Source organism: Vipera ursinii, assembly GCF_947247035.1.
Source record: "Vipera ursinii genome assembly, chromosome: 4".
In the NCBI taxonomy this organism is placed as follows: Eukaryota; Metazoa; Chordata; class Lepidosauria; order Squamata; family Viperidae; genus Vipera; species Vipera ursinii.
In genome coordinates this window covers 22,784,184-22,798,577 of record NC_139514.1, presented here as the reverse complement: position 1 = coordinate 22,798,577, position 14,394 = coordinate 22,784,184, and the positions used below count along the sequence as shown (strand labels likewise).

Genomic DNA, 14,394 nt, shown 5'->3' with positions numbered 1-14,394 from the left:
CTTTGATTTTTGATTCATCAAGTTACAGGATATTAATTCCACATCAAAACAATCATGTAAATTTATTCCTACAGATATGGCTCGAATAAATAGGGATCTATGAAGAAGTTTTATATTAGAGGTCAAGGTAATGTGTTAGTATGAAAGTGGGAGTCTGATTAGTGACACAGATTTTATTACTATAACTTAAAGGCAATTTATTTACAGGAAACAAAGGGAGTCAAAGCCTAGCACCTAACTGCATCCTACTAGGAGATGAGTCCAAGAATGTGTGTTCTTTTCATGAGAAGAAAAGCAGTAGGAAATTACCTCAGATTAGCAATCTCAGAGGAATAAACAGAGAAGTTTATCATTATATATACACCACCAGTGTATTATTGAAGAATTAATACCATTGGATTCACATCTCCAGCAGATATCTTTTAAGATGGTAAGGCAGGGATAGTCAACTGACAGTTCCTTAGCCAAATGTATCCTACAAAATCATAATTATATTTATAATAGCCACATTAAGGGAATACAGTTCCGTTCCTAATTTTATGTGTATCTCTGTGTGCATGTGAGGAAAAAACATACATTTTACAAATCCTCAGTTCAATACTCTTTGGATTATATAGGTGATGCCCTGGTCAGTTTTTTCATAATTATCTATCATTAGAATCTTAGTACTACTTATATGTTATAAGATACCTCTGTATCTTCTCTGGCTATTTGTTTTGCTGAGTTGGAAACAGAAAAACTCATCTAACTGAAGTTTTGAAGAAACCACTACTATACTCTAAATCTTAGCATTGTATACAGGTTAACATGAAGGACAATTCTACATTTTTTTTCAAAATTGGAACTGAAAGGCAGAGAACTGTGTATACTTCTTAAAGCTAATCATGAAGTATAGTCTCTCTTCTAAGCATTCAATATTTTTTATTTTTTCATATCATGTTAATATGGTCCCAAATCTTTGAAAAACATAACTTTGGGTGATATACAACACTGAATAAAAAAGAAACACCTTTAAATATATAAAGTCATCTTAAAAACTGTAAAAAAAATAACAACACACAAGCAGAGAGGATGACTTTAGCCTTTGTAAGGCTAAAGGATCCCCCTGGTCCCCTGGAATTCCCAAGGCTGATGGCTTGAAAGATTTGTGGAACATTTTCTCTGGTGGGAAAAGATTCCATAATGTGGGTGCCATAGTCATAGACCCTGTCCTGGTACCTGCCAAGTTTAATTCCCTAGTAAGAAAGGACCCACAGTATGCCTTCTCTGCCAGATCTGGTGGGACAAGCAGATATAGTTGAGGAGAGGCAGTCTGACAGATACCCTGGCCCAATGCCATGAAAGGCTTTAAAGGTTAAAAACAATACCTTGAATTGGATCTGGAAGCACACTGGTAACCAATGCCACTCATGGAACATAGGTATAAAGTGTGCTGTTGTAGGACCAGACCTAACTACCAACACCATTGCATTTTGCACCAGGTGAAGCTTCTGGATACCCTTCAAGGGCAGCTCCATGTAGAACGCATTCCAGAAATTCAAATAAGAGGTGACTAGGACATGTTTGACATTGACCAGAACCTCCAGAGATCCAGATATGGAAGCAAATAGCTCACAACAGAAAGCTGAACAAAGCTGTGCAAAACCTCCTAGCACAACTGCCACCTGATCTTTGAGCAGGGATTGTGAGTCCAGGAGGATCACCAGGTTGAGCACTAGGTCTGTCTAGGATAGTACAACCCCATCTAGCAACAAAGGTGGAATAGTCCTAGAGCTGGAAGATCCTAAAAGGCATTCAGTCTTGCTATTCAGACCCTCACAGCCTCCAAGCATTGAGATAAGATGTCCACAGCGTCACTTAGTTCAGCAGGGATAGAGATGTATAACTAAGTATCATCAGCATACTGATGACACCTTACATCGTGACAGCAGTTGACCCCACCCAGCAGCCTTATAAACAGTAGATATTAAGTAGGAGAGGAGAGAGAGTACTAAACTCTGTAGTACCCTGCATAGTAGGGGCCAAAGGCAGAAAGTCTCTTCTCAACTACTCCAGCTAGAATCAGCCCTGGAATATGGTATTGCCAAGCTTTGCAAATTTCTTTTCAGTTCAAAGAGATGTACACCTTAAAAGTTGTTGTTTATATATTTAATATCATGCCTTTTCCCTCTTAAGAGTATGTAGCATATATACAAACATTGTGGTTGGTTATCATTGTGTAGGAAGGATTTTATGAGTTCCATGCTTCTTTAAACTGTCAATACTTTTTTTAAAATCTCTGTAGGACATTATGTTTATCCTCTCTGCTTTTGCTCCAGGCCATCTTAAATAGATCAAGCTAGAGTTAAGAACATTGACCGGGTAGATGTTAGGTGCACTAAAGTAAGGAAATATGTTTTCCCCTGACAAATTAACTAGTAAACTGAAGATGGAGAGAAGGCTTTCTCTAACAATAGTGGTTTTACTCACTTGCATGAATCATTTCCAAGAGACTTAATTCTCATCACTGAAGAACATTAAGTTATGGAAGGAATTCACTGGCACATTTCAAACTTCTTTGAATGGAAAGACACAAATAACCTACGGCTCGGCCTAAGTAATGTTAAGCACTTCAAAATCACATTGGGTTGGATCCAAAGTTAGTCATACTTAGAACTGACTCCAAATAATGAGATTTAAAACCCTCTGGTTTAAATGGCTCCTTGTTAAATATGAATATCCCTGACTTTATTCCTTTAATTGGCATAGAAGAAATTACAGTCTATGTTTAATTATCATATTGAAGTAGGTGGGACTCAAAAATGTTTTATTATAAGTGGACCATGGAAAATTGAAATTCAACATTGCTTTGCCAATAATTTCTCCTTGTTTAAACAAACAAGTATGGATCCATTCAAAGAAACCCTTTGACAGAGAAGAAGGATGTTGAGCCCATCAGCAGTGGAAAAAAAAGACTGGAGAATATCCCGAGTCGAGAAAGTTTAGCAAGCTCTGGATTTCAGGAAGATAAAAGTTTCAGCGATGTGGAAGAGGAAGAGGAGGGTAGGTATTAATTCCTTCCTTTTTCTATACAGCCTCGGTAGTTTTACAGTCATGCTCTGCATCTTTGACATTTTCTTGCTCCATTTATCACCCTCATAAACATCCGTGGGAGATACTCAGATCCAAGAAAAGATGGTTTAAAATAAGCTTATTTACAGAATTCCTCAGTCAGACAGGAAGAAGTTGTTACTGTTTCTGTGGTCTCTTCCTTATCCAAGGGGAAGTGTTTAGTATAGCAAAAGGTTTTTTTTTCCTCTCCCCCCCTCTCTCCCTCCCTTATTAGTGAACTAATTTTGAAATGCTCTAAGGCAGACATGTCAAACACAAGGCCCGGGGGCCGGATGCGGCCCGTGAAGTGGTTTCATGTGGCCCGCGAAGCCATCCTGGAAACAGTGAGGGAACGGCCCCCACTGCCTTGGCCCTGGCCCAGAGACCCTCCTCCTGCCAGAGACCCTCAGATCTGTCCCACTCCTGCCCAGGCCCCCATAGGCACCCTTGATGCGAACGATGTAGAGCTGGCCACACCCACCCAGTAGGCCATACGCACTCTAGCCACACCTACCCTGTAGGCCATGCCCACCCTGGCCACGCCCACCCAGCCCCCTGAGGGCAACTGCAATGCTGATACGGCCCTCAATGAAATTGAGTTTGACACCCCTGCTCTAAGGCAAGGGTGTCAAACTGGCCGGATGTGTCACGTGCAGGCCATGCCCACCCCGGCTCCGCAAAGGCAAAAAATGTCCGCGATACATCACAATACATCACATGATACAATTGAGTTTGAGACCCATGCTCTGAAGACAGCGAACTAATTCCTGTCAGGATGAGGTCATATTAACCCCTTACATGCTGCTTTGATTTCAGATGTTGGTGATTTCTACAAGTGGCCCCTCACCATGGAAGATCTTATTTCTTACAGCTTCCAGGTAGCCAGAGGCATGGAATTCTTGTCATCTCAAAAGGTTAGTTTTCCTTCTTTGCCCTTGCCTCCAGAATAGTAACAACAACAATAAAAAGAATTGCTAACTAATATGCCCATAGTTCCTAGCTAGTGAGTTATAAGGCTGAGTACTTTTTTAGCTATTTATTAGATTTCCAAACTACCCTACACCACCAATTCCAGGTGGTGTACAAAATGAAGCATAGTATAAAGTACAGTACAATTAATAGAGAAATACCTGGGTAAATAATAAGATATAATCCTGGGGCGGCTACATTATCAATGTAGACTGGAACAGGTACATGTCACTGATGCTCCCATTTTGCTAAGAGCTTGCTTGAGCTCAGCTTTGGGTGCATGAGCATTAATAGTATTGAATGACACCGACACTAAGGCTAAACGTAATCAAGATAGCCTCCTGGAAAAGCCAGATTTTTAACTACTCTCTGGGAAGCTATAAAAGTAGGAGACATTCTTGCTTGGGATAAGCTGTTCCAAAGGAGGATAAAAGCCAAGGATATGGGATTGCACAATAGTCTTCCGGCTCTAGAAGAGGCTGGCTTGCATAGAAGGAAGAGGACATGTCTGCATTACAGAGGGCATTGGTTCCCCTTCTTGCATATTGATGCCAATGTCCCTAAGGATTAGTCCTTACCGATAGCAGAAAATGTTGCACTTGACATAGGTACAACTAATCTACTTTAGACTTTCTCTGTACTGTATTACTGTAGTAAAAATGTTATGTGAAAGAGCTTTAACTGACCAAAGTCATGATGAGCAGCAAAGGACAATATGTATGGGTCCATCTGGTGTTTATTTATTATGCTTTTTGTACTCTCTATTTAACACTGCTTTCTCCAGAAAGGAATATTGTGATGGGTATGTACATATGTATGCATGCATATCACATTCCTCACATTTTTTGCAATTTTCCATCAGATGTAGGAGATTCACGTCGCTTCTTTCTTGCTGTTGAAAAGTAGACATTCTGTGCTCTTAATGTCGTGTAACAGATTGTGTTTGTGTGTGTGTTATCAACAAGGATATATTTTTGTAGACAAAACTGAAGTTTTAAAATTGTTTCTTATCTCACTAACATTAAGTAGTAATAGCCAAAACATGTATGTAGATCAATTCAGGGATTTAGAAAACAGCTATTTTCCTTCACACTTTTTTCACTCCCACAAACACACACCTTTATTCAAAAACCCATATGTGCTTTCCACCCTGACTATCACTGGAAGAAAGAAAGATAGGAGAAAATGATTGGGTAGTTGGCAGAATAGGATGAAAAATTCCAGAATCCCTTGTGAGAAGATATAATGTACCACGTTTGTCAGAGGTGGTGTTAACTGACTTTGATATATATACAATTTGACAGGGAAATTGTACACCACTCTTAATTTCTCCAAAGCAGCTGAAGGCAGGGCAATCAAAGAAAAGAACCAATCAAAGAAAAGAACCATTTCCTGACAGAACAATTAATCAATGGAATGACTTGCCTCCAGAGGTTGTGGGTACTCCAACACTGGAGATTTTTAAAAAGGGATAGGACAACCATTTGTCTGAAATGATATAGGTTTTCCTGCCTGAACAGGGGGTTGGACTAGAAGACCACCAAGATCCCTTCCAACTATTATTGTTATTCTATTATTCTGTTAATTTCTTGATTCCAGGCAGAATTTATAAACAAAAATGGTGCCTCTATAAGAATTCATGTTCTATGTGTTATGATATGTCATCTGCCTTTGTTTCATGTCATTTTCTTTAATGTTTTCAGTTAACCGTTCATTGTTATCCAATTTAAGCAGAAAGATGTGCTAAAAATATACTTTTTAAAAGTATAAATAGAAATTACTTTGAGCAGCCAGCTTTTCCCAGCAAGTGTCATTAAGATGTCTTGACTGATGACTCACATCTCTGTAAACCAAACTATTTAGTTCAATAAGTTTAGAATGAATTAGAGAAGAAAGGTCACTTTTAATAAAGGTCTCCACAGAGCAACTGTATCCATGAGAAAAGAAATTACTATTAAGCCAGCGTAAGTTTGCCATGTTTGGAAATTTAAAGTATATTGTAGAGAGATCCGTAGGAAATGTGAAGTTCCATTTCCTCTGCTGTGTTAGAGGAAATAGAACGTCACATTTCCTTCAGATTTTCTTCAGTATACTTTAAATTGAACTAATTCTAGATTTCCCTTTATATGTATTAAGAATAAGTGTAATAAAATGAAAGGTTACATACTTCAATAAAGGCTGTAATCCTTTGAGGGCAGATTTAAAGGCTGCTTAAAAGCTTAACATCTGACACCATAAATATATGGAGATGTGACCATCTGTATAATTCTTTGTATTTTCATAAATCTGCAACATCACAGAAATGTATTTAGATGGCAGTTGGTGGACTTAACATTGTTTTCAAGGAATATAGGTTATCATATTTCCATATTTAAAAGCCAATGTAATGCTTTTAAATGGCTATTGTATAATTGCTTATACTACCAGGTCTAGGCTGCAAAATACGGGTGATTATGAGGTGGTAATATAAATACAGAAAGCCTGATCTTCTGGATGCCATTTTGTGGTGGTTCAGAGTTTGGCAGCCCCAATCAGAGTACCTTGTTATTGCTGCATGTCTAAATTAACACCTAACATGAACATTTTGGCTTGTGGTCAATTAGCTTGCCTATCAGAACATTTCTTTCAGAATTTCCATGGCTCCCTTTAGAACTACTAAATCAAAATCCAGACATTGCATGCAGTTACAGAGAAAGACAAACCTGTCATCATGCTGGAGAAACGTTGCTTTTATAATTTTAACAAAAACCCTGGATCCTTGTGTACCTCTACCATTCTTCGTTTCCATCCTTTTCAAAAATCCCTGCTGGCAAATAACCTTTGATAACTAAGTGTATCTTCATGTAATTAAAAATTAATATTCATTCTTACTCTTACAGCAAGAATATCAGGTACAGACGTATTTCGCTTTATGCTTTATTTGAAGCACACATTTCATCTATAAATTAATAATAACAGATAAAATAAATGATAGAAAATTAAATATTAAAAACAAATTAACATATGCTAAGCAATTACCTTAAATAGATCCATTTAGATTCAAAATAATATATATTTAACTATGTTATGGATTTAATTAATACTTCAATTACTGAGTTATGTAAATTCTCCCTACATGAATCCATGCAGTTGGACATAACTGATTACATAAATAGATTGTAAAAACCTATGCTAGTTCCAATTAATTTCATTCCAAGTTTCTATATTACAAATGAAATTTGAAACCCTGAGAAATAATTCTTGATACAGACACATCTGATACACTTGTGCTCAAAAATTGGCTGCCGATCTATACATGTTCATTGGAAAATGAGACCCATTGAACTCAATGGGAGTTTGTGTGTAGAATCTAAAAACAAACAACTGAAAGTTTAGTGGCAAGGAGCCTTACATAACAATAGTTTCACTTTCTGCAAACCATAGAAAATTTTCATAGAAATATGACTAAACTATTTTAAAAGAATCGCTTTCAAAAGTCAAAGAAAAGACTCAGAATATTTTGTTTTTATGATTCATAACAGAAAGTGTGGCGAGACCAAAGTGATTAGGAGTCAGGTGACCTATAAATTTAATAAATTATTTTTATGCAATTATTTTCTTATAGTGCATCCATCGTGATTTAGCAGCCAGAAACATCCTTTTATCTGACAACAACGTTGTGAAGATCTGCGATTTTGGCCTTGCAAGAGATACTTATAAAAATCCTGATTATGTGAGAAAAGGCGATGTAAGTAAACTACTGTACTTGGTATTTGCTCTTTTGTTTATCATTCTGAACAGCTCATGAAAAAGCTCTTTCAGTATTTACATTCTCTGCAGTTGAAAGGCCTCTCAAAGCATTGCAGTTCTTTCCTTTAGCACCAAAATGAGCAATCCAGATGAGTTGTATACATTGTGCTTGTTTGCATCCTCCACAACAATGCTCGGAAATGCTCATCAGTTCTTTTATTTTTTAAAATAGTATATATGTTGATATTTATTTCTGGACTAAACTTGCCAGATGATTTTATAACAAATCCTGAGGCCTATTGGTCAGCCCTGTTGGTTGGGATTGCACTTTGGAATGTATAAATGACATATAACTGCTTAGGAAGCATGCTATCCAGATACAATTTAAAAGGTGGCATAAGGAGAACACATTTTGACTTACATCTTGCTAAGATAGCAGAAAGCAAAGATCTGTGCCTAGAGCCAGAATTATGTTTTCTGTTTGTAAAGTGTAGCAAAGAGAATGCAACGTAAGATTAAAAACAACCCTCAGAGTCTGAAAAAAGGAGTAGGAAATTGCTAGAACATACTGATTAAATTTGGTATCTCTCCACGCATAGAGGTGGAGAAAAGTTTGCCCTAATCTTATTATATCTCCCAAGATGAAGTGGGGCATCAGTAAAGACAATTTGGCCACCTTTATGTTGTTCTGAGTTCTCGAGAAGGGTAATTTTGGTAATAGTCCATCAGTGCAATGTCAGGGTTCCCAAACATGAACCAAGTAATTTTAGAAGTCATGCTCCAGTGGCTTCCTTGTAGCACTGAGCACAGAGTCATCCCATTTAAATCTTACTGAAATTCTCGTAGGTTTGGATTCATACAACATGATAAGGCTAAAATAGAGTGAGTTTCTTTGGGGTTCAGTAGATTGTGGGAAATCAGACATTGCCTTGCATATTGAAGGTGATCCAAACCATAACATCAGACATAATATAGTTTGCTTCAGACACAGCATCCTAAAAAGATTTAATCTACAGTCCGAAAAAACTTTAAATCTACTTCTGTAAAACACTTATAGAATACATGATTAACTTTTATTGCAGGCACGTCTTCCTCTCAAATGGATGGCACCAGAATCTATATTTGATAAAGTCTATAGTACTAAAAGTGATGTTTGGTCATATGGAGTATTACTCTGGGAAATATTTTCTTTAGGTAAGAAAATTAAAAAATTAAGATACTCCATTCTTAAGATTTGGGGAATAAAATAAGTAAAATCAAATATCTAATCTGCAATCTTATACTGCATGTTGAACTTCATCCAGTTTGGTAGGTAAGTAAGTAAGTAAGTAAGTAAGTAAGTAAGTAAGTAAGTAAGAAAGAAAGAAAAAAAATAGATAGATAGATAGATAGATAGATAGATAGATAGATAGAGAGAGAGAGAGAGAGAGAGAGAGAGAGAGAGAGATAGAGAGAGAGGCAGGCAGGCAGGCAGGCAAAGCAAGGAAGCAAGCAAGCTCAATTAAGTTTTTACAGTACAGGATTGCAGTCTATCTAAGAAGTCTTAATTCAGCCTTAACGATTTATATATATAAATTACTAATAACTTTTAAAGCCATTAACAAAATAAATACACAAATAATTACTGGTGATTTTATAATAGATTATTATGCAAATAGATCATTTGCAAGAATATTTGCAACCAGTGGCAAATCAACATTTTAAATCTCCCTTCTTTTTCCTGGCACTTGTAGATGAGTTAGGATTCAAAGTCTCCAAATTCTCAGATGAGTTTTATCCTGTCAATAAGAGAGCTCAAAGTTGGTAAAAGGAATCTTCTATGATTAAATTATATCACTTCACAATCATTTAAGAGTTCTAATCAAGTGAAAACAATCAAACTCCTGACCCAAATTCCCTAATTTGCTCTCTGTGCTATTCCACTTTTTGAATATTGGTATATGTAAGAAGTCTGTTAGAGAGCATTGCAGTGTTGACAGCAGCAAAAAAAAAAGTATCAGCAAAAAACCAAAGCCAGTGGTACTCCCAAGAGTTACCAACCTATGGGAAATGGCAGCCTTTGAAATTCTATGCTTTACGCAGAGCTTTTGATAGTGGCGCTTTGGGATAATTCTTGCCAACCTGAAGTCTTTCAAATATGCTGGGCTAAAGTTCACATCCTCCCCAGTTGGCAACCCATGCTGAATAAAACATAATAGAAGTTGTAAATTAGTAGTTTTTATTTGATTTTACTTTGAATAGGATTTTTATTTTTTTAAAAAAAGAGGGGCTGTGTTACATTTTAGCGACTTGAAAGACAAGACATAAGAAACAAAACAAAATAACTATAACTGTCTTTAATTGCTGCTGCTAAACCACGTCCCAACCATTTTTTTCAAAGGTATTGATATCAAAATTGTGGTGTCAAATAACAGATCCTTCTAGACATAGAGATGCGATTGGGGAGAGAAGATGGTAGGTCATAACAACCAACCAGAGTTACTAGCCCATTGGGTCACACAATAGTGGGCCACTGGCGCACACAGCTGCTTCCTTTCTGTACTGATCAATGGGACTCACAGGCAGACAAGCACCAAAATATCTCAGACTGAGGTAGTAATAAGGCATTCAAAGTGAGAATGCTGAGGCATTGCATTCTTAAAAAAAAAAGGAAAAATGCAGGATACAAAATCCATCCTGCAAAGGAAGCAACAATTTCATTCATCAAAGAAGAATGGCAGATGAGACAGACACAACAGCAAAGGAAACCAGTCAATGCTAGCAGTTCCTTAGATAAACAATCTTCTGGTCATCTAGTACATGTTTCTAGGGCAGCTTTTACCTCTGAGTTAACTCTTTGCATTCTGAGAAAAAAATAGTCAGCTGAAAGTATGAGTTTGGGAGTTAATTACTTAATTCTAAAGATTCCATTTTTAATTCTTAGGTGCATCCCCATATCCTGGCATTCAAATAGACGAAGTCTTCTTCAGAAAGTTAAAAGAAGGCATTTGCATGACAGCTCCGGATTTTGCAACCCCAGAAATGTATGTGTGTTTTTATGCTTTCGGATATGCACCCTGGTTCTAAGATGCACATAAAAATGTCCAAACACTCTGGTGTTTTAGAAGGGGCCACCATAGAGCAGAGCTATGTCCAGGAACAATGCTTATAAATTACTTTGTGTCCAATGTCTATGTTCTAAGATAGGATAATCCATCAGTTAGCTCATACAGTAATAATTGTATTAAGATAAAAGAGGAAACACTATTTCTAAACCAAGCTGAGAATGAGACAAAGTGAATATGCTTTTAACCTTAATGATGAATCTTCCAATTAGGGTTTTTATTTTTATTTTATTTATCAAATTTCTACACTACCCATCTCACTTAAGTGATTTTCAGCAATTTACAAACATCAAAAAATGTTAAAATGTGACTAAAAAGCAGAGTTAAAAACAGTGTTAAAAAATAAGGTTAAAATTAAGAAGTTAAAAGTAAAAAGTCAAACTTAAAAAAATTAACAAGGGCTAAAAGGGATTAACAAGTCCGAGAAACCGTCCTCAAGCCAATCAGCCATCTTCAGGATTTCATAACATACTTAGACCTCCATGCTAACTGGCAGAGCCAAGTCTTAACAATCTTCTGAAAGGCCATGTACCAAAGGGTGGAGGCAATGGCAGAGGTTTAATTCAAACATTTCCTTTATTTTTTAAAAGTAAAATAGAAGAAGGGATGATAATCTCCTTTTGAGAGAGAGAGAGAAATGGGAAAGTCTTTTAACGTGTTGCAAAAGGAAGAGAGAACGGATAGGAACAATCAGGGCTTTTTTTCTCATAGAACTCTCAGAACGGTGTTCCGGCACTTTTTTTTGCAACAACAACAACAACAAAAGCTCCCTCTATTGGCTTTAGGAGTAGGCAATCTTGGCTCTTTTTTATGACTCGTGGACTTCAACTCCAAGAAATCCTGAGCCAGCCACGCTGAGGGGAAAGAGAGAAGTTTCCAAGCTGAGCCATGTTGGCTCAGGAATTCTGGGAGTTGATGTCCTTGAGTCATAAAAGAGCCAAGGTTGCCTACCCTGCACTAGAGAAGGACATTAAAATTATTTACAAGGTTACTTCTTTAGGAACTAAGCTTTTAGAATCTAAAACAGCTAATTCAAAAAAGCCAACAGGAAAGAACCTCACATTTTTCATCTGCTTCTGTCTTTTGGAAGGTAAAATTAGATAACAAAATAATCTATTTCCTACGTTAACATCTCTGCAATGAAATCAATAAAGGTAACAGGAAGGAAATGAGAAACATTTTTCTCAATGTAATATGTCTAATTTAGCTGATGCTAGAAAAAATAGTATCTTTTGTACACTCTTGAAAACTATTTGAATCTATAACCATCTATTACAACTAAACCACTTTAAACAATTCTTAAGAATGAAATATTCTTAATTTGTAATTTACTTTTACTGTTTGGACTATTGTGTGTTTTGAAAAAATAGATTATTTAGAATCTAGTTATGTTGCACTTCAGTCTTTAAATAATTAACCAAATATATACATAACAATATATGATGTTTTCCATGGTGAGTTACATTTACAGTTACATTTATTAAAAAGGCTAAAATAATTTCTGGTGGTATTATCTGTTCATTAAAATTTTGTTTAGTCACAATCTTTCACTTTTCCCTTTCTGGACAAGCAGTGGTCATCTATCCTAGCAAAAGATGTTACATATGTGCATAAGCGTAGTCAGTAGCATATGCCTTTTTAAAAATATCAAACATGCAAAGAAAGAAAAATAAGTCCAAAATATCTGTATTACATCCAGAAATGCCAACTTTGCAACTAATATTTCTCATCCATAACTATGGCACCCTAAGGATACCTGCATATATACAAATGGTTCTCTGGGATCAGTAACACAGCAGGGATTGCTTTTTCCTTCCAGTAAAAGATTGCTGGGAAATACCAAACGTGGCCTTGAGAATTCCAATGTTTGTTACAAATTTTTCTGGATGTGGTTGGAAAGAGGCTGTTTGGCGCCGGAGACCACTGCCACGAGGAACACAGCTCTGGGTCAGGGTTCGAGCAGCTCTGGGTGGGGGCTTAGCACAGGCCGCGGCATGGCAACTGCAGGGAGGGGAATCCCCACGGTGGCTGTGGGGAGGGGAATCCCTGCGGCATGTGGCTCTGAGCCGCAGGGGCGGGGGTGCAAAGGACGGGCGGTGATGTTGTATCAGGACACCGGCATCGCTCCCAGTGACAGCACCTCTGAGTTCCGGTACCTTTTTTTTTTTTTTAGAAACAAAGCACTGGGAACAATACTGAATGGAAGAGGTTTGAGAGATCTGGGACTGTCCAGATTTTGATGGGAGTAGCCTGGACATTGTTTTGCATTTTTCAACTTTGATTCTGAGACCATGCTGGTAGAGTACTGCTGGTACCTCAAATATAAAGCACATGTTCTTCTGTTGAGGAGCAATTACACCTCCCTGTTTCTTATGTGTTTTACACATTTTTTCCTATCTTCCTGTAATCAGTCAGAACTCTAAAGTTGTCGTAAGTTTATTCCTCTGCCTTGGAGACAATTTAAGAAGAAAAAAAACCTTTTTGGTTATCACCAGTCATGATAACAAACAACAAATCCAATTGAATCTACTTCTGAAACAATCACTATTTTCCATATAACTTCCCCAAAGAACTATGGGAATCCCATTAGGCTTTGAATAGGATTTTTATAGCCCTCATGGAGTCTGCTGTAAGAGAGAGATGAGATTCTCAATAGATATCCAACAATGCACATGTGCAGCAGAATAATACACTCTGCCAACATCTTGTTCCTTTATGTTCTAACTTCTAAGGATGTTCAGCCAATGCAAATACATGATAAAATTTATGGATAGCTGTCTAATGGCAAAACTATGGAGTTCGTTTTTTTCTGCCTGGCTCTGGTGAATGGGTGTGTGTATGCTAAAAGAATAACAGAAATTCAAGGAAGAGATTAGAAATTATCAGAGACTGAGATACAGTATCTGAGGTAGCTGCTGATGTTTGGCTTGAAAATCAGTACAGAGAGTTGATAAATTTGGAGCACATGAAAGTCTGATACAAATAAAAGTGTAGCCAGTACTTGGAAGGCTTTTACTAAGTTAGAAAAGCTTTTAGATAATTATAGTATTGAAATATGATGCAGTAGGCAAAATTCAAATTCCCATTAAAGTCCTCCCTTGCTTGAAATTTATACTGGCAACGGAATGTCCCATCAACTCCAATGTTCCTAACAATACCATGCCCTTATTTTGTTTCCATTCTATTTTAAACAGCTTTATGGAATCATTACAACAAAAAAAATAATGTTTTTCTCCTGAAACCATTACAGAGCCAAAGTATATAAGCATTTTTCACTTCATATCTCTTTTGGGAACATCTTTGGTAGATACCTGAGGTGGTTATATATTATTGGCTGCTCATTGATATAACCTAAATATTATGTTTTGTAGCCAGCTAGGATAACAACAAGATTCAGGATATTATATTTGTATCCTATCAAGACCGGATATTTTGTTATAGCAAAAGCTGAGTGGTGTTATACATCCTTTCAGATGTCAATATTTCTGCATAGACATCTGTC

The 14,394-nt window shown here is 36.9% G+C and overlaps 1 protein-coding gene across 1 annotated transcript in view; it reads left to right on the top strand.

The window, feature by feature from the left end:
- FLT1 (fms related receptor tyrosine kinase 1) overlaps positions 1-14,394 on the top strand; it is a gene marked incomplete at its 3' end in the record, with an annotated part of 112,017 nt that overhangs the window by 89,059 nt on the left and 8,564 nt on the right. Inside the window, exons 21-25 of the mRNA XM_083363101.1 lie at positions 2,883-3,042; positions 3,907-4,004; positions 7,664-7,786; positions 8,871-8,982; positions 10,712-10,811. Coding sequence (XP_083219227.1) covers positions 2,883-3,042; positions 3,907-4,004; positions 7,664-7,786; positions 8,871-8,982; positions 10,712-10,811 — 593 coding nt within the window. The remainder of the gene's footprint in view (positions 1-2,882; positions 3,043-3,906; positions 4,005-7,663; positions 7,787-8,870; positions 8,983-10,711; positions 10,812-14,394) is intronic.